At 37.4% G+C, this 24,515-nt stretch overlaps 1 protein-coding gene across 1 annotated transcript in view; it reads left to right on the plus strand.

Moving 5' to 3' along the window:
• SEMA5A (semaphorin 5A) overlaps positions 1-24,515 on the plus strand; it is a gene marked incomplete at its 5' end in the record, with an annotated part of 210,120 nt that overhangs the window by 135,592 nt on the left and 50,013 nt on the right. The window contains 3 exons of the mRNA XM_057370806.1: positions 2,703-2,884; positions 4,473-4,616; positions 12,274-12,421. Coding sequence (XP_057226789.1) covers positions 2,703-2,884; positions 4,473-4,616; positions 12,274-12,421 — 474 coding nt within the window. The remainder of the gene's footprint in view (positions 1-2,702; positions 2,885-4,472; positions 4,617-12,273; positions 12,422-24,515) is intronic.

Raw genomic sequence — 24,515 nt, forward strand, 5'->3', positions numbered from 1 at the left:
TTTGTTTGTTTTGGGTTTTTTTTTGTTTTGTTTGTTTGCTTGCTGTTTTGTTTGTTTTTTTAAACAGAAGTATGCAACATGAAATGGCTTTATTTTTACAGTTTTTCTCAAAGAAAGTGTCATATGGGCTCTGAATTCTTTAGCAACTTCAGGAAACTCTACAAACTTACCAAATTCTTCAAAAAGTAATCTCATGACAGAGTTAAACCAAAGATCTCATTACAGAGTTAAAATCTGAGTCACTGAAGATGTGACCTTTACTCAGAGTGTAGAGGCACAAAGCAGGAAGATGAGGTGGGTGCAGACAGACTTGAGACAGAGATGGGTGTTTGGAGGAGATMAGGAGGGAAGAAAGACCTCAAAGTATCCGCAGAAGGGAAAAGGGTGACAAAACCAGTGTGTTAGAGAGGGAAAGCAGAATCTAGCCATGCCAGAATAGTGCAGCCATATGGTCTGACTGACTGTGATTTTGTCCTTGAGGTGTCAGACTGGGAAAGGTTAATGGGTGTGGGTTCTGCTGAGGGCTACAGAGACCCCTCATTGATACATTTTGCTTTCCTGCAGTTGTGTRATGAAATTGTTTGATATCACTTCTGAAAGGGAGWTATTCACARACAGAGCAGGTGAGTCATGGGGAASAAGAGACAGCAGTGRKATGATCTTTGCAAGAGCAAAGAAAAAAAATGAAGAGAATATGTCATCAATAGTCTTATGTATACTTTCTTTGCCACCATATATATTATGGTGACTATAGAAAACTGTAGCTTTAGTTTATAAGGTTGTAGGTGCAACAATAAAGATGTTGATGTGCAGAAGTAGAAAGCAGTAAAGGTATTTTCACAACTCTGACATTAATTAGATTGGGAGCACAGAATTGTTAGTTTATGGACTATAAATATTTGTTAGACCAGCAGTGTAAGAGGGAATGAGTTTACTTGTCACTTAAAAAGAAGTATTTCTTGTTGTCTTACGAAACCCAACAGTGTAAAATCTACATGAGCGAAGGTTGGTGAGTTATTGTTAATAAACAGCTGTCAGCAGTTTCTGAAATGATGAATTGTGGTTACATCGGTTGTAGCTGACATAGCTTACACAGAGCTGTTCTTGGACAAACAATATCTGTGAAAAATAAATTGTGGGAATTGTAATTAGTAGTGAAATTGTGGTATCTTCRGCACAGTGGAAAGAATCAGCCAACATCCAGAATGTCAGTGGAAATATGCCTTATGTTGTGATCGAATCTCTTGTATCTTCAAAGTGTTTCTGAAATTTGTCCTTCTCTCACCATTGTTAAAAGACTAAAAATAGTAAAGGGAGATACCATTTTAGATCATTTATGGCAATCTACAACTGTAATTGCTGTTTCAATATATAAGAAAATATTGAAGTGTTATGTTCTTTTGTATTTGATGAAAAATGCATGACTATAACTAATCTCAACATATTTAATCTTACTAAGAGTAAGATTAAATTAAAGCAGCATTTAAATGTTGCTTAGCCTGAACTTGTTGGTACTGTTGACTGAAGGTTCAAATTTGGGAAACAAAAGGCAAAACCCCTAACATTTAAATAAAATGTGGGCATCATTTCAATTTAGGATCACAGGTTTGTCAAAGTTAGCACCTTGCTAAAAGAATAATATTCATGTCTGCCTTTGTTGGGAGCTGAATTCCTCATGTCCTACCCCATTTTCTTTAGGAATTTCAGTAGTCATGGAGGCTGCAGCAGTTTCCATTAGCTCATTTTGTTTCATCTGGACAATGAAGATTTCTTATTAAATGTGTTTCATCTGCCTGATGGAAACATTSCAGTCTAGATGAGAATAGTCTGACCTTTCCAGCCAAAGGTGTTGAGAATTGAATTCTGCGAGAGTAAACTCTCTCATTATGCAGGGTTAGGTGCTGCTTTTTGGACATGTTTATAGGATTTACAAATAGGATTGCATGATGTTTAGAGACTGTCATATTTAAAGCCATATTTCATTCTTATGAAATGGTACTATATGGTCTATGCTTCAAGAATTTTTTTTCAAAAGAAGACACTCATCATGGAGATTTGAATTTAATTGATTCAGTTTTATTACCCTGGACTATTAAGGCATCATAGAATCAAAGAAAGGTTTCACTGGAAGGAAACTGAAAGACCCATCTAGTTTGAACCCCCCTGCAAAGGGCAAGGACACTTTCCACCAGTCCATGTTGCGCAAAGTTCCGTCCAACCTGGCCTTGAACGCTTCCACACATGAGATCTCCACAGTTTCTCATGGGAAACCTCTTCAAGTGTCTCACTATCCTCATAGAGAATTTCTTCTTACTTTCTTTCTTACCATCTGTTAGCTGTTCATTTTGGCCTTGGGTTTTACAGTCAGTATCCACATTCCATTTTCAYGGGAAAATTTTGGGAAGTAGGGAATATTGTCATCAGAAGAAAATTGAGAAGTAGGCAAGCATAGTTTTGAAAACTAACAGTTAGCTGTGATTACTGTTAYTGCTATAGTGGTGGCATCCAGTGGCTCAGATTGGTTGGAAGTTGTGGAAATTATGCAGCTACAGAAATAATAAAGTGAGRTTGCTGTGTGGAAGATGTATCTCTCCAGTGGAGGTTTTTGTTGTTGGTGGCTGAAGACCAAACTTTCAGAATAGAGAGGTTGTATGAAGGAATTGTCAAGCCTCAGGTAAACTTTCCTGTTGTGTTTTTTCTAGATGAGGAATCTGACAGTGGATGGACAYTTTGGAACGTGGTCACAGTGGAAACCTTGCACTCACACTGACGGTGCCAGCGTTGGCTCCTGCCTCTGCAGGACACGTGTGTGTGACAGTCCTGCTCCCCAGTGTGGAGGGTGGCTCTGTGAAGGACCAACCATGGAGATTGCCAACTGTTCCAGGTATGCAAGACAATTTCAGGTTCTATCACTGGTGGCTTAAAAGTTTTTAACTTAATCAGAATAAAACCTACCCTTTGAAATCTTGCCTGAATTCTACTGATCCTGTTTGTGCATGAAAGGGCAAATGAAATATTTGAAAGTTTCTCTTGGACTTTGGAAGAGAGAGAATGAGTCAGAGGCAAATAGTCATTTCAATGCTGTGTACCAAAAACAGTTGTCCTCAGCTAATTTTAACAAAAGCTCTGAAAGAAAAAAAAAAAAATCAGTATTAGATAATATCCAAAGTATGACACTTTTTCTCATTTCTGTAAATCATACAGCTTTTTTTTTTTTTCGGGAGTCAGAATGGCTTACCATTATGGAGGTCTCATATTATCATGGTAGTCTCCCATTCTGCCCTGAAAAATACTTTCATTGTATCTGTCAGGCGTATCGCGATAGCATATCTGTTCCTAGTCTGTATAGGGCTCTTTAGCCACTCTTTTGTCTTCTTCAAGCATTTAACCACTCCCAGAGAAAACCAGTGAGAGCAGTGAGGTCATTTCAAAGAGAACCCGATCACTACATATTTGGAACTGCATCAGAAGTTCATGCTTAAAATATTATACACATACATTATACACACTTCAGTTGCAAGATGAAACATATACTTGTGCATTCTGCTTATTTGCAGTGATTCTTTCTGCTTTTTTACATCAGTCACATCATGATAGTGAACAAAACTAGTTACATTTCTGCGCAAAGTAACTGCAAGCTCTGTAAGTGAAAATAGTAAATTTTTGGAAAAGATATTAAAATGATAATAATGTATTATATAACATTTGGTCAGAAGAATGACAGAAAATAGAGAAGCATGCKGTGAGGTACTGAAAAATCAAACAGCTGTCGGGTTTAGAATGGAGTTTGGAACATGATTTGGGACTGGATTCACATTCTACCTTTGGCATTATTACACTACTGTTTTAACATCTTATTTCTGTTAACACTGCCATAATAGTAAGGCACTATTTTAACTTTTGCTTTTATAATGGAACATTATAAAACAACATYAGGCYRTTTCCTCTCATTCTGTCACTTGTTAAAACCAAGAGGTCAACTCCTGGGAGAAGGAGCCCACCCCTACCTCATTACAATCTCCTTTCAGGTAGTTGTAGAGAACAATATGGTGTCCTCTGAGCCTCCTTGTCCTCTAGGCTTTAATCACTTTCCTTTCAGACAAGGTAGCAAAATTTGACCTTTTAATCCCCCTGAAAATGATATGTAATTAAAAGTTAGCTTCAGAACATTGATACAGGAGTTTGAATATGTACTTTACCCAGAACAAAGTGACCAAAACCAACAAAATATCTTCATAGCTTTGTAATTCTCATGTAATGAGGATTTTGCCAGTTGCTGAATACAAAGCATGGAATATGGAATATCAGAGTACCTTTATTTTGGTTTCAGTATTCTTGCAGAAATGGAACACGATGCAGTATTAATGACTTCTACAGAAATATTAATAGGTCAGATTCYGCTGTCAGTCACACCTAATCAGCCATTCGCTATGTATAACAGATGACAGAGCCTGAGCTTTTTATTCTACCAGAAATGGAGGCTGGACACCATGGACTTCTTGGTCACCTTGCAGTACCACTTGTGGAATAGGCTTTCAAGTTCGTCAGCGTTCCTGCAGCAATCCAACCCCTCGACATGGAGGACGTGTCTGTGTGGGGCAGAATCGTGAGGAGAGGTGAGTTGTGTTTTTCCGATTGTCTCTTTTAATTTCTTCGGCACATTTGTATTCCACAGGACATTTTCTCCTTTATTTGCCTTGCTTTTCTCTTCCCTTTCCTTTCACTCTAACTTYGCTGTTGTACAGTACAGTATTCCCATTAAAAAGGCTGTGGTTCTGCAGCAGATCATTTTGCCCAGCTTCATCCTTCCTGAGCCACCTGAGAGCTCCCGGCAGTGCCAGAGAATTGTGCTGAAGCAACGTGCTGCTCTCCCTTGAGACCCAGAAAAATTGATTCTCCTTGAAAATTGATTGCACTGTGTTTGAATTGTAACTCGCCCAGCCTCAAGACCTGGAATTCAGAGCAAAATGTAATAAGGTCACAGCRCTATGTTACTGATGCTGTGAGTTCATTTCTTCTGTCATAAATGAATTAAGCATTTCTATAACATGGAAGGAAGTTTCAAGGGCTTTGTTTTCTATTCAATAAATATAATACACCTTGAACTCAAATATCTTTAGTAAGGTTTCGAGCTTGGTGCTTTTTTAAAAAATTGTTTGAATATGTGTTTTAACCCCTGAGCAGATCAAATTAGCTCAGATTTTGATTTCACTATGTACTGCTTTGGCACCAGGCTAAGTGTTTTGTCACGAGCTCAGAATGTCAAGTTCAAGCTTTTCATTCTATTTGGCATGGACCCTAATTGCATCTCAAATTTACATGGACCCTACATACAACTCTAATTTTTAATTGAAGTTTTCAGTTTTAACAGGAATTAAATATTTTTTTTAAATCAAGCTAGAAAATATTCAGATAAGCTGCAGCTCTGGTATACATTATGTTGTTTCCAGAGGCATAGCAGAAAGCCAGATAGTAGAAGACTAGCATTGGTGTGAGAATTTGGAGTTCTGTAGCCATTCCAAGAGATGTATGCTGGTACCTTTCCTCCCAAAATGCACTTACAGCTTACCTAAGTGTTTCTGTATGGATGATGTAGTGTCCTATATTGCTGTTGGATGTAAAAACTAAATTCAGTAACCTTTATGAAGAGTTTCGGTGAGGCATTTAATTAAACACCAGCTCTGGCATTTTAAAGGATTCATCGAAGCAAGGTTGCATCACACATTTATGTATTAACGGATCACCAGGGACCTGGTCTTTCTAACTCTTAAATGTAAAGGATCAGTAYCACAGAACTTGTGAACATTTCTCACTGTTTCAAGGCCATGAATATTTACCGTTTCATTGCAGAGGAGCTGATTTCGTTATTTTGTAAATTGCTTTCTGCAAATAGGTTGCCCAACCAAAAAGCCATCACCARCAAGCATAGATCGTATCTGCTGTTACTTGCCCCAGCATGAATAAMAGCTATTGATTTTCCTGAGAGGACAGTCCAGGGCAGGACACTAAATACAGAAAAATAATAGTGTGGTTTAGAMAGACTTTTTGGTGATGTACTATGGATGGTAATAGTCATTGTTCATTTTAGTTTAACATGGAATAAAAGTCTGATAAGAAGTTTCACAGAAATAAAGAAAACCATGAGAAATACTTTTTCAATTATAGGAGCATTAAGACAATGGGTGCAATGTAACAGCAATTGCAAATGGAAAGTTACTTATGATGAGTTGAAATAATAGCAGCCCAGAAGGATTGAATTTTGATGTSTAACAGTTCTGAAGGAGCAATAAGCTTATGTTGCTTTGCTTTTGTAGCTTGCAGGTTATTTGTCCTTTCTCTCTTTGTCCAGTTCAGCAGCAATCTGGGATGAATGTGCCTGTGAGTTTACTTCAGGATGCCTTTTTCTCTCAGACTTCTTCTGTCAGTGTTTCCTGTCTTCACTGAAAGACCCTTCACTCCCAGAGGCCCTGCACCTTCCTCTCGCTCACAGCTTGCTCACAGCTGACCTTCCTGCCTCTACCCTGGTTTTATGTTATCCATGTTATGCCCTGATACTTTTAATTACTTTTTTAAGTACTTGGGGTTTTTTTTGGTTTTTTTTTTTTTTTTCCAGAGGGTGTGTTAAGCTAGGAAATTTCGTTAAATAATTTCTAAAGCAGCTAGAGGAATGAGGCATCAGTTATTTGCCAGGATTTTTGTCAGTGTTAAGCCAAGTACTTGGATAAATCTTTTCAGAGCTGTAAAAAGCAGAGAGTCCTGGGACATTTGCCAGGCAGGGCTGATCCCATCACCCACAGCAGGGGAGCAGGGCAAGCCTGGAGATTGTGAYCAGATCCAACCAAGAGTCTAGAACCTAGGTGATGTCCTGGCARTGAGAGAGGTCTGGAGTCCAGGTAGGAAGCCAAACCAGAGGCCAGGGTTGTGATCAGGTTAAATAGAGCTCCTTGACTCTGGGATGGAGGATGGAGGTCCCAGGTGAAGCTGGAAGGGGCCATTAGAGTTTTATGAGTGTCCTCATGGCTCTKCTAGCTTGTAGAGAATTTTGAGCTATGAGGGCAGTTTTCCCTAGTCTTAATTAACTGTTTCACTCTCTTTGGAGTTTCATCTGCACCAAATGGAAACAGTTCCTTTGAGCCCAGTACATTTAGGCAGGCTGAACACATATTACATGTGCAGTGACTCCTAAAAAACATCTTCTGGTTTTGTATCCAAAGTGCCAAAAAGCAACTTCTCAGATTTTCTCATTTAAATCAACTGTTGTTTATAAATAGCCTGACAGTTTACTTTTTTAATGGCCCAGCTCATATGTAAAATGAATATATGTTTAGTATCAGTAAAAATTTCAAATGGTTTACACATTGTGTGCATTTTGCCTTTGTAAACATGCATACTCTAATCACCTTCACATGTTCAGGGGTATAAATAGAGAATTCCATTTCCACAGCCAACTACGTGCCAAACTTTAAAACAGCTTTCCAACAAACAATGATTTCAGTAGAAATCCAGTACATAACTCCATASAAAGCAAACACAGAAAAGGCAGTGTATATCTGAGGTAAATTTACCTGCAGATGTGGATGCATATTCAGCTTGAGAGTGTTTGTTCATATATTAAGAGCATAATGTTTGTCTAGGTTATATTTGCTTTACCTCATGAAAGCCAGGATCCTACATGCCTGCTGTATCAGGCAGCTCTGTGCTTGCTGGCCATTTCCTTGAAATCAATGGCAATATTTGCCAATTTAAAGTGTTGCAGATAGGTTAAACTGTTTCATGCTCTGCTGCTAAAGGGTTGTGTGTGCATGTGTGGAGAGAAAGCAGTTGAGAGATAGCAACAAATAYTCATATTACAAAGCAAATTCCCCTTGTGGAAGTAGGTCAAAAGTGCAGCTGATGTGCATTTAGACAGAATATGGAGAGGGAGTAAAAATAACATTGCAACAAAATTTCTTAATCAGATAATAATTTTGTAGTTAAGATTCCAGATGGAAGGCATCCTGATGAATTCCTTGGGGGTTATTTCTCTGATTTTTCCAGTATAAGAAATATTCACTGAAGCTGCTGGAAATTCTCTAGATCTTAGTTTATAGGGTCTGTAGTATCCTGTCTTGATATTATCATGGAGTGAGAATGTTTGTCCTTTCTGTGAAAGATGCTGTAGACATGGCCTCATTAAATCCACGGGTTCCCCTCCTATCTGTGCAGAAACGAGGGACATTAAAGTGAGAATCCCTTCCTTTCAGTGGATGCACTTATCTTTTATTACACAGGAAAGACTAGAAAGAAAAAAAAAACCATGGCAATTAGAAAAGTAAATTGGCTGCAGACAAGGAGTAAATGTCTGAAAGTCTTGAATATTTTGGGGTGTATAAAATTATTAGACTCAGTACCCATTATCACATTATTTTGTACACAGTTCTCAGCAAACATTCAGCTTTTGGGCTTTTTTCCATGAGAAAGAGGAATTGCTGAGAGTCAAGTGCGTGCTCTGTGTAGCACTGCTGGGTTCTGAGCAATGTGAACAAGCCCAGTCCAGCTGAGCAGATTAAACACCACAAGGCTTTAGGCTTGCTTGTGCTCCCATGGATGTCTTGTCTGCTGGGAAGTGTCTGTTCCCATCCTCCTTGCTCCCTCCTCTCCTGCAGAAGCCCCTGGGACAACGTGCCTCAGCCCTTGCCACATTCCACAGTCTCTTGGATGGGTATTTCTGTCAATTTAATGATCTCAATCCAGCAGGGCATGTGCATGTCATGTATCTGCCTTCAATAAAGGAATGTGGCATTCCCTTCAGACTCAGTATAGTCTGTGCATCCCAGGAAGTCACCAGCTGGTGATCACAACTGCCCAGCACAGAACAGTATATTGCATGGGAATGCGCAAGCAGGGATGAAGGTGGGTTTGTTTTTCTGAAACACATGGTAGGATAATATAGTTCAACTTTAAGAAATGTTTGTTTAAGTAACATCTCTGTGGAATAAAAAAGGCATATTTGTAACTGTCATGGAGTTAGCCTGTAGTACTCAGTGCTGGATAGCRACACTGAAATAAATTGAATAAATTGGTGCCTTACTAACAGTTGAGATCTTTATAAAAGGAGAACAGTAATGCCAGTTGTACTGAAATTGTAGGTGTAAAATTTGCTGTAGGCACTAATAGCTGTGGACATAACTGGACAGAGGATGTYCACCCTTCCCCCAGTATGGCAATTCCTTTATTAGGGCATTTGAACTTGGGTTCACTTCAAGGGAAATGTGAAGGGTCAGTGTACAAAACCCACATTTCTCTAGGCTGTTCTCCATTCTGACCTCATTGCAGTTRGGTTAGGGGAGAGGGCAGTGGTTTCACAGATTCAAGTTTCTTGCATTGCATGTTTTGTTGAATTACTGTAAAACGTTAGCCCTGTGGGTCCTGAGAACAAAATTAAGAGGGGAAGAAAGAGCAAAAGGGAAAAAGGGTTGCTGAGTGACTTGAAATGCAGCCAAGAACAGATATAATGAAACTTGGCTCAAAGCCCCATGCTGTAGCACAGCTCTCAAACATCAATTGCAGGGATGTCTCTAGCTGTGAAAACATACCTGATGTTTTCAGAGGCTGGATGGCTGAAATGAAAATAAGATTCTGCTTTATGCTGCATTGGGTCTTTGTTTGTTTTCTTTTTTGTTTTGTTTTCCTGGAAAAGAAAGGGAAAAATTTATTATTCTAGTGTTGACTTTTTTAAAAAAAACAGTTTCCCAAATTGAAGTGGTTTGCATGGAGATTTTGGGGCTTTTTTTCAGCTGCATCTTTAATTAGTGTTGGAAAACAGAATTGCCAGCCCTTTGAAGTGCCTACTGTGTCAGTTATTAGGTCTCTTTTCTGTCTCCTGCCTCAGTGAGAGAGTGGGAGGTTGGGCACATTGACAGTGAAAGAGCCACTGCATGGTGGCATGGCTGTCCTCGAAGTGAGATCTGTTGTACCCAACTCCWGATGTCCACGAGTGTGAATGTTTATGTGTGACCCGGGTGTCTGAACTTCCACTGTGGTCTGTAGATATTTAGGCAATGCAGACTGTGGAGAACAGTAATTTGTGTCCTTCTGCYGTRTTCCTTAATTTCTTCAAGTCAATCRTTCTGGTYCCCCTAGTTTGTATTGACAAAGTCTCCATGGGCTGTGATGGCTGCTTAGATATCAGTCCCCCATGTGGCATTAACAGTCAATGAAAATCAATCTGTACATTGAGGAGTGTATTTATATAACTTTTGCATTAGGGTGACATAAATCATATTTTCAACAGGGCTGTTTCTTTCCATGAGCTGTTTCTCAAATTAAAATGACTTCATTTTTAGGCAGCTATACTGTACATGGCTTTATTTTAAGGCAAGACAAGTTCCTTAATTTTACCTTTTGCATGGCTGAATATCAGTAATTCTCAGCTTCATGGCAGATTTGCTTTAGCCTCTCTGTGTGTCCCAAATCAGCACATCTTCGTTAAGAACTGAAATTATGCAAAATGTGTACTAATTTGACTAAATAAATGCKGATGTTACATCTATGTTTTATTGAATACACATGCTCAACAAATGATCACAGGGAGAAATTATCACACGCATTCACATAAATGACTGCATGTGGCAAAGAATGTGTGCACTTGGAGTTTTAGGGGGAGAATATCCAGGCACAGAACATTCCTATGTATCTTTAATGATAGCATAATGCGAACTGTAATGTGCATACCCAAATCACGCACTGAAGAATTCTCAGTCACCAGATTCATAAATATTGAGGGTTTGGACATTTTTTTCCTCARTTTCCTGAGGAAAGGTCAATACAAGGTGTGAATAATTTTCTTAACTATACAGAAGCAGAAAACTAAATGTTACTCYCCTATTAACCCCACTCCAAATCTTTAAATTTTGATGGAGTAGCCCAGACCTAGGGACAAACTTTGAATTTTACGCTCCAGCATATGCGATTAATCTACTTTTGTATGTTACTTACACAACCCACTTTTTTTTTTTTTTTTTTTTTTTTTTTTTTTTTTTTTTTTTTTTTTTTTTTTTTTTTTTTTTTTCCACAGTGTTCCAAATTTTCAAATTCCATGATTTTGAAGATTTAGAGCCTGCAGATATTGGGGCTTTCTGAGAACAACAAAAAAAAATTTTGTGGTTATTCTTGTTGAAAATGACAACTGCCCATATTGTCATTTCCCTTTTTGTGGAAAATKAATAACTGGAGTATTAGAGTCAGTTTTCACTGTAGAAGAGTGCAGAGAGATGGAAATTTGTTAGAAGGGCAAGAAGACATTGGATTTTGGATAAAAGGTGTAAAAATTGAGGAAATGCTGTAGCGGATTGATTTGTTCATTCAGGACAGTTGGTATTGGAACAAGTCTGTTTTCTGATTATGCAGTGTCTTTGCTTTATCTGACTAACAGCYTGGTCTCCTAGAAAGCCCTAGTCATGCTTGGTGTCTCACATCCTTTGGACCTGTGTAGAGGTTCTTTAAAAAGCAGCATGTGCTGAATTATTGGAGGGCCAATCAAAAAATCAGGAATCTTCGGTTTCTTGAAAAATCAAAAAAACTCAGCTGAAGCTGGGCCCTCCCCATGTGTCTGAATGTTTTAGTACAATAATGACAACTCGATAGTGCTTCCTTCAAGAACCTGCTAAGCCTCTGAATCAGTYTGCAGCCTGCTGGGAAAAGCTTCAAAGATTAAAACAGCTAAAACCACCCTTTAAAATATAAAGTAATAACATTATTAAAAAGTACAGTTCTTTATGCCTATAGTCTGTGTTTTAGCTTGTTTTTGCCCATAGTAGCAGAGATGCTGTGAAAAGCAAACAGCAAGTGTAGTTATCTGAAGAGAGAGATGGATCCTAATCAATGCTTAGCTGGAGACTGATAACAGAGTGCCTGCATGAATGCTTGCCTCCTGTTTGGTTCACTGCCCAAGAGGGATTGCCACAACTGGTTTTAATAAAATGGTTTTCAATCACGTTTACRTGATCACTGTACAATCACATGGTTGCATTGCATGGATTGTATAAAGTCACTAAATAAAGCACACAAATGCTGCAGCCATGCAATTGCAACCTAAAAAAAAAAAAATAACACACTCAAATGCTTAGATGCTCTGTGCAGTGTGACAACTGTTAGTTCAGTGCTTAATGAGTAGGGAGAGGTGCTTCATATAAAATATTTCCCTGTCTGAATTATGGAGATGAGGCAGGGTTTGGGGGAGGTCTTGTCTCGATAATAAATAGGATCTTTGCCTCCCTGTTTCTCTTGTCACAGGTACTGCAATGAGCATTTGCTGTGCCCCCCTCATGTGTTCTGGACAGGCTGGGGGCCGTGGGAGCGCTGCACTGCTCAGTGTGGAGGAGGGATCCAGGCACGGCGCAGGACATGTGAGAATGGCCCTGACTGTCCTGGCTGCAGCGTGGTGAGTAATTGTCACCTTTGTTCTCAGCAGGTATCCATGGCCTTGTGCCATGAATGTSCCTATGTCATAGAACCATAAAATCATTCAAATCATAAAATCGATAACTGAGGTTATCGAGTCCAACCATTAACCCAGCTCTGCCAACTCCTTCATTGAACCACATCCCCAGGTGCCACATCCACATGTGTCTTAAATACAATGGTGACACCACCACTTCTCTGGGCAGTCTCCTCCTGTGCTTGACAACCCTTTCAGGAAAGAATTTTTTCCTAATATCCAATCTAAACCTCCTCTGGTAAAACTTGAAGCCATTCCCACCCGTCCTATGACTGGTACTCTGCCCATAAATCATCTGTGAATGTCTATGGGTTCTGCCCTTAACATGAGAAGTCACCAACTGCTTTTGTCTGTGTTGTTTTTGTGTGCTAAAATGCACACAATCTATCAGTCAGAAATATATATAATACAGCTTTTTCACAGTRTCATCTAGAATGCAAGTTTCTTGAAGCAAAATTGGTCCAGATGTAGATGTGCCCTTGCGGGTTTTTGGTGGTTTTTATTTTTTATCACCGGAGTACATAGAAACCCTAGCTATGAGCCCAGCAGCAGTACCAGKTTCTCTACAGCAGATAAAAGTCTAAGTTTCACATCTGAACACATAAGGGGCAAATCAATGAATGCATGGAAGCACCAGGAAAGTGCTGAGGTAAGATTGGATAGCARTAGTGGTCTTAGCACAGCAGCAGCTGTCAGGCTTTGAAGCCACAGTGGCATTATTTGAATAAACAGAAATGCTTTATGGATCCATTTAATTAAGGGAAACATATGGGAAAWCATGTAGGGGATTTTTCTTGTATCTGAACAAATATAGGTGGTAGAGAAAGAGGTAGAAAAAAATTGTTTTCATTTCAAAATTAAACCAATTTTTATGTGCCCTAATTTCAGAGAGGGTTAATTCGGAGGGGTGTCATAATCTGTGGTCTGTTTGTTAGACTGGCAGTCATTCAATACTAAAGAAAGGATAACTTATTACCCTGTTTTAATTTGAAGATTTTGTAAATTTTCCCAGGATTTATTCTCTTTTTAAAATTTATTCTGGTGATAAAATGGCATTTTGAGTAGATTAAAAACATTCAACAGGCTTGTTCTTTTATTTCACTTGAACTTTAGGAATTAACCTAATAACTTGTATCAATTTTTCCAAAACATTTGTCTCCCTCTGATGGTACACCAAAAAGGCAGATATATGGTCTAGATCTGTTGTCAAACCTTCCTGACTAGCACTGAAAAGAGCACAATATGAAGGTTTTTTGTCTTACTCATTCCTATTTATCCCATAATAATGGTTGTGAAATATAGCAGTATTTTATTTTGCAGAGAATCYTCCCATGGTCTTAAATCAAAAATATGTAGCTCTAATTTCCTTGGAAATCTCTGTGAGGAAAGTAGGAAAGCCTTTATTGTAAAGATTTCTTGYTATAACTGATTTGAGATCAATATTACTGAGGTTTGTAATTTATTAACAGCCTTAGCACATTCTCTGCTGCATCACAGAATGCACCAGTTCAGCTATGAAAATATTCTGGGGATTTTTTATTAAGTAGAAAATGGTTGCATTTATCATTTAAGTTTTGGAAGACATAGTTGTCTTGCTAAAACTTAGGCACCAATGGAAACTCATCCAGTGTAAAAATCCTCTATAAACCCAGGTGTTCTTGCAAGGCAAAGGACTGTGGTATAAAGTCTGTGCTCTGCTTAAGTTTCACTGAATTTGAACCTTTGAGTTACCCCTCTTGACTCAGAGGTTTTGGAGCCATAGCAGGGCTTTGTCACTAAGTGTAGCTGGAGAAAAAAGMACTTCGTTTCTTCTCAGAGTTTGTTTCAATCATGTAAGAAAGCACAATCAAGTATTTTTATGCCTGCTTGTAATTGTTGAATGGATTAAATTTATATTAATTGAGTCTTATGAGGATCACAAATATGAAACTTGTTTATTCATTGGATATTCTTCTGCTTCAACCAATTTTTTGTGTTATTGTAGTAGATATGTATCTTTCCAGATAGTAGAATTACGAATTTTACCCATATTGAATACAGAAGTTAATGTGTCCTATTACTACTATTTTCCCTTCTTTACAGGTTTTAGTGACACTCACCTTAGGTTGTACAAGATGCTTAGTGAATTTAATTTATTTCAAAAATCTATTTTTTTCTGAATATTTCTGAATATTTGAGAAGCTTAATAATCTTGGGAAGGGTTCCAGTGGAAGTGRCAGTAATCTAACCTGTGTACTCTTTATATAATCTGGAATAAAAGATGTCATGACCCAAACACCTACCAAGTGAATTAAGGGCATAGCTGGGAGCAGACTCAGGGGCTTAAAATGCCTGGTTCTCTCAACCATTAGATGATAGCTTTTAACTATAAAGAAACTCTCCAGGTTTCTTGTTGACCTTCTTCAGTGAGGATGAACTCTGTGAAACTTTCGCATTTGAACAGCATGAGTTGCAGCTGGGTAGTTCAATGTCTGTGGCCTGAGGAGAAGAAAAATGTGTAGAGTACTGGAGAACATATTATTTAAGAAGATAGTAACTATGTTAGGCTTCATTTCATCTTGAAATTAATTTTTTGCTCTATCAGAGGTATAGGATGGACTAAATGCTTTCCTGGGACCCCTTTCAACTGTGCCAATTATTTGTTTTTAGAGACGTTTTTCAATAGAGTTGTGGGAGAAAAACAACAACTGTTTTTGTAAGACTTAAGAAATGAAGTCTTACAGTGTGCTTGCTAGCAGTATCAGGGGACCAGATTTAATTTCCTAGGAGAACCTGCCTCTTCTGTTTTCCAATCTGCAGCCTGGCTGTGAGACTGCAGTATAGCCAATCCTAATCTATTTAACTGTCCTTATTTTGCAGCTTTTACCATATTAAGGGCTATTGTCTGTGTCCACCTAATGATTTATACCACATAATTTTTAATGAACAGTTTTTCTCCCTTTTAGTTTAATTGTGTTGCTCCTAGGCTCCACAGCAGCAGGCAGCTGTGTTTGSCTTTTTGCATGTTTCTCATCAGTTGTTTCCTTGATTTGCCTGWCTTTTAGCAGATATCAGCCAAGACACTTGAATACTTTTTTATCAGGACTCAGTAGAGTTCCCTGCCATTATTTCCAACTTATTTTATGAAATAAAAAAGAAAAATCTTTTAATGCATATGAATATTCCACAGAGAAAAAACCACAATGATATCTTAAAGATGCCTCTCTGGTTCAAGTGCACTCAATACATGAAAATGGATGACCAGAGACTTAGGACTGAAGGCATTTTCACTGAATATAGAAAACYATAAATCAATATGATACAGGAGAATTGGACCACAGAGACTCATAAAGGTCAAAAAGATGAAGTTCGAAATCAAAATCTGGAGTCGTAAGGACCTTTTAAAGTCTTTAAGTTAATCAAAGTTACTAAACTGTGCTAAAAATTGTCTAATAAGAGATAGAACCATCACAACCAAATTTCACAGCAGCTAAAATCTAGTAATAGAAAACTTAAGCGGATCACAAAACAGATATTAATCTCATGTATGCAGGTGAAGCAGGCACTAAAGAAGAAACTGTGGAATTCTCTGGACTGTGCTAATGTGACTCAGAGGACAAACATCTTCAGATTTTACAGCATACTCAGATAAGCTGTATGTTTCCTTCAGAAAATGCTTCTTTTCCCCTGAGAGGCATAATCTCACTTGAATTTGCCTCAGGCCAGTAATAAAAGAATAACTTTAAAGAATTATTACTAGAATGAGGAATTTAGTTTGAGGCTCAAGTTGGGTGGCATGTTTTATGTGTATATTTGTCTGTGTTCTCATTTCAGTCATGCTAACATACATATTAGTTTTTGTACTTGTAAAGGGTATATACTTTCCACATACCACAACAAAGCATCTTGTGTATCGCTGTGGATGAAACAAATGAGGAATTTTGTTTGTTTCCTGGAAAATAGTTGCTAGTTTTGTATTAATATTTTTTAATTATTAATGTTACTGTTTCAACATTCTGGAATTGTTCTGAATACAAATTTTTTTTAATAAAATCTCTCTATAGTCTAGAGTTTTTGTAATGACACAGGATGGAAAAGAAAAAAAGTCAGATTTCTTTTTTCTTTCATAAATTTTTAAAGGGAATTTGAAGACGGATGGTTTTCATATGTATTTTGTCCTTTAAAAAGAGCGGTCTGCCTTTTTTTACTTACCATCTCACAAAATAAATTTGAAACGTCTATTCAAAAAAGTTACCAGAAAATAAGGTTGTTATTATGCTTTTTTTTTTTTTTTAATAGTTCATTTTTATGCTTCCATTTGACTTAAGAAAAATGATCTATGGCAAAACCAGAAGACAATCTGACAAGCCTGATGTATAGGAATTAGTACTATTTTTATGACTTTTTTCTACTTTATGCTCATTTCCTCTTTCATCCTTTTTTCTTCTGTAATGCAAACTCAACTGAGTCTTATATCAGATATCAGCCAAGACACTTGAATACTGTTGTTGAATACTGTTGGTTTTTTTTGGTTTAAAAGTTTAACAAGGCAGATCCCCTCTTCTTTTGATGCTGCTCATGCTATTGCAAATGTAAGCTATAACAAGCTATAACTTACAGAGTAAAAACAAAGAAAAATCAAAATCATAAGAAATAGTGTCAGAAAATGCTAAAACATACTGATCAATGGTACATGTCTACTTAACTTCATCAGTAAASTGAGTTACAAGCTTGGCATTCATGGTCAAGATAAATGTGAAATATAAACTGGTTGAACTGATGTGCATATATATCCAAATGTGATCTTTTAAAGGTGGTATTTGGATACACATCCATCAATAACTTTGCTGTTTCAATAATTTGATTTTGAAAAAGAGACTGAACTAAGGTGTTTGCTTTCTTGCTTAAAACAGAATAATAGTGTGAAACATCCCTTTTTTTTGAGAAATGTATTTTTAAAAGTAATTTAAAGCTGTGGAATACATTTTTAGCTGCTGGGAAGCTGTCTCTACCTCAAACTATCCAGTTCAATCTGTGACAATTGACAATGACTGCAGTCCYGTTCTGAGACTCCTGTAGCAAGCTCTTTCAGGGACTTCCAGGTCATGTAAAATAACCTTTTTCATGGACCAGTGCCATCTGGTTTGTAACCTATTTCAAATCTAATTATAAGGGTTTGCCAAAGTGAGTGCTCTCACATTCAAGAACTTTGTATTGGMCAAATGTATATCTGTCATACAGATGATTAATGTTTGTTTCAGAAATCCAAATCTTATTAAAAAAAACAAAAAACAAAAAACATGGGAAACAAATTTGAGTGTAACTGTGCAAAAGCTTTCTCTGGGCTTTGGGTGTGGGCAGTAGCCAGTGTGTGCCTTGAGGTCAAGTGACAGCCAAGTGCTTCATCCACTTGGGAAGTAGTACTGATCAGAGATAGGACATCAAATTTGCTCCAGCCAGAATTTGCCCCACTGTTTCCCAAAACACCATTTTCACTGGAGTGTGTTCTGTCTCTGGTATTGCTGTTTGCTACAGCTTTCAGCAGTTCCTGTGCTGTAGATGAAGTGTTCATTATTGATCCTTAGCTGTGACACTGCCCCCCTCCCCAGCTCTGTGGGGCTCTGTGTTTGAGTTGTGGTCGTTGCTGACTCTGATCACCACAGAAACCTGAAATCTCCGAAATCTCCTTCCTTCTGTGCACATCAGGCACAGTGCTGGGCTCAAGGACTCAGCGTTAAGAGATGTGAACTTCTACTTGCCTTTGCCTGGATAAGTTTGGAATATGAGTGAAAAAGGTGAAACATAGGAAGAAAGAATTTGGGTACTGAGGTTTTGTGCTGCACTAATTTTAAACTGAATCGATGAGTGAAACTGAAACTGGATGATATTTCCTAAGGATTTGTGCTTCATCAAGCCTCAGTTTTTTTAATTGCTGTGAACATTCTGTTATCTCTGGAAAGTAATCCATAACTGTCATTGAAGGCTAAAAAYCAGAACAAAAAAAAAGTAGATGGCATAGTTTTAGCTTAGTTTCATCAAGTAACAGGACTTAGAGGATCATGTTGTGGTCTGTCAGGTATTCTTACTCTTCTGCTCATAAAGTACCCACTCTCCCATTACAACTGTGTTTGATTGGAGGGTGGTCTTAGGTGACAATGTGGAATGCAACAGTTCTAAAAGGATGTGGCGCATGGTGGAAGGGAGCTGAGCTTGGGAAAGTGCTCTAAAGAAAGGCAAAAGATTGGGATTCTCATTAAGTCAGAAAGTGCAAGGTTCTAGTGGATGAAGGACTAATATATAAATTAATGACAGGTTTAGAGAGGGAACACTGGGATTTCTGTGTACTCTGTACTGTAATGTACTGAGTTTTAAGGAAATATGAAGCCAGTGAAGGGAATTCATTTCTATCCAGGGCATTGTTAAATGATGTAACATGTTGCAATAAATTGTTGAGGCTTAAATCTTAAGAACCAATAAAACTCCACACAACTAAAAATGTGCAGGATATAAGGATGAAGTAGAATTATAATAGACCAAAAAAAATCTAGATTTTTTTTTTTTTGGCATAGTAAATAAAATTTTAAAGCTTTAAATCTTTTTCCTGAACATCAACAATGTGATCTAGAGGTCTGCTTTTGGCATTCTGCTTATTTCTGTGCTGCAATTTGACAATAACCAGGGAAGGCACATCTGATCTAGAATGGCATTTCCAATATTACTCTTTGTAAGGGAGTGTTGAATCAGTTTGCAACAAATTGTCCCTCTGGCTTATTTTGTTCCTTTTAGGTTTCATYACCTGTACTTAAAGTGGTACAGTGCAAACACAGTAATTGTGTTTACACATTTTATACTGAGCGGTCTGCTCACATGTAGACCTTAACATAAAGCTGAATTTTGTTTCAGTATTCTTCAATCTGACCCCAGTAAATTGAGGGATGGATGAAGCCTGAATAAGTAATATGCACTGTTGCCATTTATAGCTGCACTAATGCAGCAACTGTTGGAGTGCGAGACTGATTTGTTAGCTGAGCTGACTGACAGCAGTTCTTGGCCATCTGAGTGCAATTAAATGGAACTCCATCCAAATTAATTATATTTATGTGCCAGCTTTTATTTTTACTTAGTCTRAGGACATCATAGTAATTTTTAATTTATTAGGCTGTGGTAGGCTTTTATTTTTCATTGAAAATAGTGTCATGTAGCCCTGTTCTTACACAAGTTTTATGAGGTTGGGAAATAATTAAAAAACTTCTGAATATTTATTGATGGAGTTATCAAAACTTCCTTTTTTTCCCCTCCTTGGTTCATTCCCTTCTCCCTTTCACATGAAGTTGTTGACTTATAATACCTCTGCACTAATACTACAGCCACCAAATAAAAGACATTAAGTTATTCAAAGACTCTGACATTCATCTTGAGCAAAAATGTTCACAAGCCTTAAAAAAGGCAAACATACATTTTCATTGTGTTTATTTAGAACTTATCTTGTATCATCAGGATGTTGTGACTCAGCCTATTGCAGCATTCTGAAATAATAATATTTAGATCTGAATACTTCAATAGATGGGATTGTATTCTTCGTGTCTGAGAATATAAACTCATGTGAACACTGACCTMATTTACCAGAATACACAGTGATTTGTCCTTGCAGCTTGAAGGGAAGAATGAAGTGTCAGTCACCCTATCAAGACCCCTTATGTWACTTGAAAGCACCATCATGCTGCATATTTCTTTCTGCTAGAGAAAAGCAGCCAAAAGTAAAAATATTAATCCTGCATCTTCCAGAACAGAGTTTTTCTAATTCAACAATATTTTTTATATAATCTGAAACATCACAAAGCTGAAGTCRTAAAAACGCCAGGATTGCCAGGCACCAGGTCAGATTTGAGACTGTTACTCTGAGCAGTGCTGCACGAGATTCATCTGTGTTATTGCTCTGTTGCTGAAAAGTAGCCCCATCTTTAGTACATGGAGATTATGAAGGTAGTGGCAGATTCCAGGATTCTTTATAAAAGACCATTTGCTTGTTGGTGCTTGTGAGGACATTGTAAGTGRCTTTGTCAATTTGCTGTTCTGGTAATGTCATAGTACTGTGGTTATACCACTTAGTAGCAAAAATTTTATATTTCACACCTGAGTTTATTCTRTCCCCAGATCAGCATAAGCTCTCTGAAAAACATGAGAGGTAGTCAAAATGCACATCTCTTAACATTGACTTAGCTAAGTCTTCTCACAGCCTTRGATGACATCAGCCAACAGAAGTCCAGAGAGTATATCTGCCAGAGTGGCTGTTCCTCTACCTAGAGGTCCTATAATTCTGCTTTAAGGCTCACTATATTTAAAGCATAAGAAGAGATTAATTCAGGGGTTTCCAAGATTTTCAATCAGTTGTTCACAAAACTAGAAGTATACTGTATGCTTTCACATAGGAGCACATAAACCGCTTTGCAAAGGCAATAAGCTCCCTATTAAAAACAGTTAATTTATGTATCCTATCCCTTATTGAAAGCTGATCCAGAATCCCAATGCACATATTGAAGCATTTGTGTGAGATAGCTTGGCAGAATGAATATTTGTTAAAGTTTTAAAGTACTTAGAAAAAGAAGTAATAGCAGTGTGTATTATCTTCTTMTGAAATATAGGGCTAAATGGAATATTAGACATAGTGAAATCTATCACCAGCAATTTGGTATGAAGTRTAAAAATGATCCATTACACAGAATGCAAGAAAAAAAGCAACTGGTGGATTATAGGAATTAAGCCATCAAAATTCTTGCCGGTAATCATATGAATGTAATTTTGAAAAAAAGAAAAAAAAACTGAAAAATGCAGTGTTGTTTGGTATCTCTAGCTGGGGAAATGTTTTCACTTCTTTCCTTTGTTTTCAGAATGCCTGATGTTTTCTTTGCTGGTTAGTTTTTTTAAGTAAAACTGAAGAAGTATAACAATATGAGATGCCCTGTCTCTAAAGTCAAATTTGGCTTTCCATCACAGTTCCAAGAAAACTAACTAATGTTGCCTTAAACTTCGTAGGAAGGATAATATATATGAACAGAATTTCCTGTGTGGGGTGAAATGTGGAGAAATGTGGAGAAGAAAGGAAAATCTAAATGACTAAAGTACAAGATTTTACAAATTCATTTGTCCTTGCTAAAACCACAGAAGGGCTTTTCCTAATACAGTCTGACAAATAGAGATGAAAATGAGCTATTAATCTTTTGCCTTTTGTTAGGTAGGTACCTTTGATTATTTGGGGGAAATTTATTGATGAGTTTAGTTCTTAGAACTGCATTCTGCCTTCAGTTATCAGCCTTTTTATGAAAAGTTATCAGCCACTAGTGATAACTGTGTGTGCTTTTTTAATGCACCCTTTCCTTTTTCCCCTCTGCAACACACCCTCTACAGTGTTTTCCTGAAAGTAGGTGCCATTTTAGGTACAGTATTTTCCGTGCTGTTGAATCAGTTTAATCGTAGAGGTTTACAGCACAGACCATGGTGAACACCATTCATTGTGAAAAACTGACCATTTMTTTCTCTCTTCCATTTACCATCTTTTAAGCAGTTAATTTGCTGTGAAAGCRTAATAGATTTTCGTTTAGCTTGTGGCTGCAAGTGTTGTAAGTGGGAATAATTCCTTTGAGAAACATTGTGAACTGTCTTTTTGAATTCAAAGTAAATTGCATCAGCTTACCACCTGTGTATCCATGTTTGTTGAGTCCTTCAGGTTCTTAGCTTTGTTTTAAAGAAAGGCAGAATGTATAATTTTGTTCTCCAGCAGATCATATTTGCTCATGTTCCACTAATTTCATGCTTTATTATGATTTCCCCTATTTGCCCATTTCAGTTATGACCATTTCAGATATCATGCTCATTTCTTCTTCTTCTGAAGTATTTTTTAGAAGTGATGTCACATTTGCCATCTTCCAGACATTGGATAGGAAGGTAAATGTGAGCTAGAATCTGTGTGTCACTAATATGCTTTCTTATTTCTATTTCTGTTTTTACATTCTTTGGTGACATTGTTTGCTCATTTTGTCTATTTGTGCCATCATGTCTTCAACTAACACAGCCTGCTAAGACCTTKCTGTTTCTAAATATCCCTTATATGCCTTCCCACTGCCTATAGACCCCGTAGCAATCTTTCTGTCCCTAATGTCCTTGAAGCAAGGACTGCATCTGACCCTTTAGACCTTACAGAATACTTTCTTGAGTTGTTTTGTGGCCTCTCTTATTATGTTTTKACATTTCATATACTTGATTAGTTATTATTTCCATTAATTTTTTGTTTGTACCCAACTTTTTAGCTTTTTGCAGAGTGGTGTCGTCTCCCTCCTGTTTAGTTCTGATGATTTCTCTTTGCCCTTCCTCAGATTTCTTGATTGGCAGCAAGAATTTTCTCTCTGCTTCTAATGCCCTGCCCCTGGTGAGCTTCCMTCCTGTAGTGCTCTGCTGGTTCATGTCCCTGAGCAGGTTCCTCATCAATGGTTGTACTGAACCCCGCTATCTTCATTTGTACTGTAGAGGAGAGGTCAGGGACTAGCCCTGTAATACTTTTCTCTCGAGTAGAGTCACCTCTCAAGAGAGCAGAATTCAGCAAATAAAATATTTCTTATGCTTTTCTGGGAAAAAAAAAAAAAAAAAAAAAAATATTATAACTTTTTAAAAAAAAAAAAAAAAAAAAAAAAAAAAAAACCCAAAAAAACCCCAAAAACAGTTGGCCAAATGACAGGTTGTTTTGTCATTTTATTATTTCTTAAGCTTGGGTAAACCAGTAACCTAGTTTGCTTAGTCAAGGGTAAAAGCTGAGCTTTTATAGAGTTATATTAGACTTAAAACCCTCAAAATACCCCTTCCCCCACACTTGAGCCCTGACAGCCCCACGGTTTCACCCTAAGGGTGGTCAAGCAAGAGAATTCAGAATCCATGATCTCTGAAAATTATGGAAAAAAATACAGCATATGGTTTCTGTAGCTCTTCAAAATCAAGTTACACTTTGTATGAAGTCACAAACRGATCCACAAAGTAGTCACTGCTAAAACAGGGTGTTACTCTTCAAAAGGCATTGAAATCAATTTATTCTTTCTCTTATTTCAGGGACCAGAGTCAGTCTCAGATTTCTTGTCATTCTGACTGCTTTTTAAAACAGATAAGGACTTCYTCATAAGTGGATCCCCAACAATTAAAGAATTGTTTAACATCRCCATCAGGGAGATTTATTTTGCATTGGATACAAGGAAGGTTTTATTTGTTGGCAGATGAATCATAATTTTAGGTATCTTTTTCTCTCTACACAGCTCAATGAGTACAATTATTTTCTTCTCAAAATCTAGCTTATTACTTTAAAATTGTCGCTTATCAAATCCAGTAAAAAAAAAAAAAACAAGTCCTTTGAAGCTTCAAATTTGACATGTTCTCTTGGGGAAACTACATTAAAGGCTGTGGGAGTGTGAGCAATCCCTGATGAATTAACTTTCCAGCTCTGTAAACGCACAGCACCGAGTACTTACTCATCGGAATAAGGAACGTGATTAAGAAAGCAAAAAGCTCCAAACCCCGCAGCTGCAGCACAGATGCCAACAAACATAACTTTGATGCTTCACAGATGATTTTGAGCAGAAAGCTGTTCAAATTGATTCCTTCCCTGCATTTTCCTCAGAAAAACATTAAGTGCTCTGTGGTTTGTTTGTTGTTGTTCTTAAGTGGTGAGGGGATTACACAAGTTCGTCAAGAAAGGGTTTTTCATAAGTGGATGCGTGCTTGTTCAATTCCATTAATTAAAGTTAACAAACCATATGTCCGTATATTTTTAAGTCTACACTACAAACACAGTGCAGTTTTCCATGTGAGAGGTTTTCTAGATGTGAGGTTTAAAAGATAAGTGAGGAAGTGATACAGTTATTCTGTGATGGAAAACTTGAAGGTTTAGCTCTAGAGAGTTTATACCATTTCAGAAGAACTTTATTTTAACTTCAACAAAGCAGATAAGCATTTAAAGTCCACYTCTAACACTTTCCAATTAAAATCTAACATTAGAGTCTAACTTTCAGTTAGTGTTGAA

The sequence above is a fragment of the Malurus melanocephalus genome, unplaced genomic scaffold (assembly GCF_030028575.1).
Source record: "Malurus melanocephalus ecotype Western Australia unplaced genomic scaffold, MMel_1.1 scaffold_133, whole genome shotgun sequence".
Lineage (NCBI taxonomy): Eukaryota > Metazoa > Chordata > Aves > Passeriformes > Maluridae > Malurus > Malurus melanocephalus.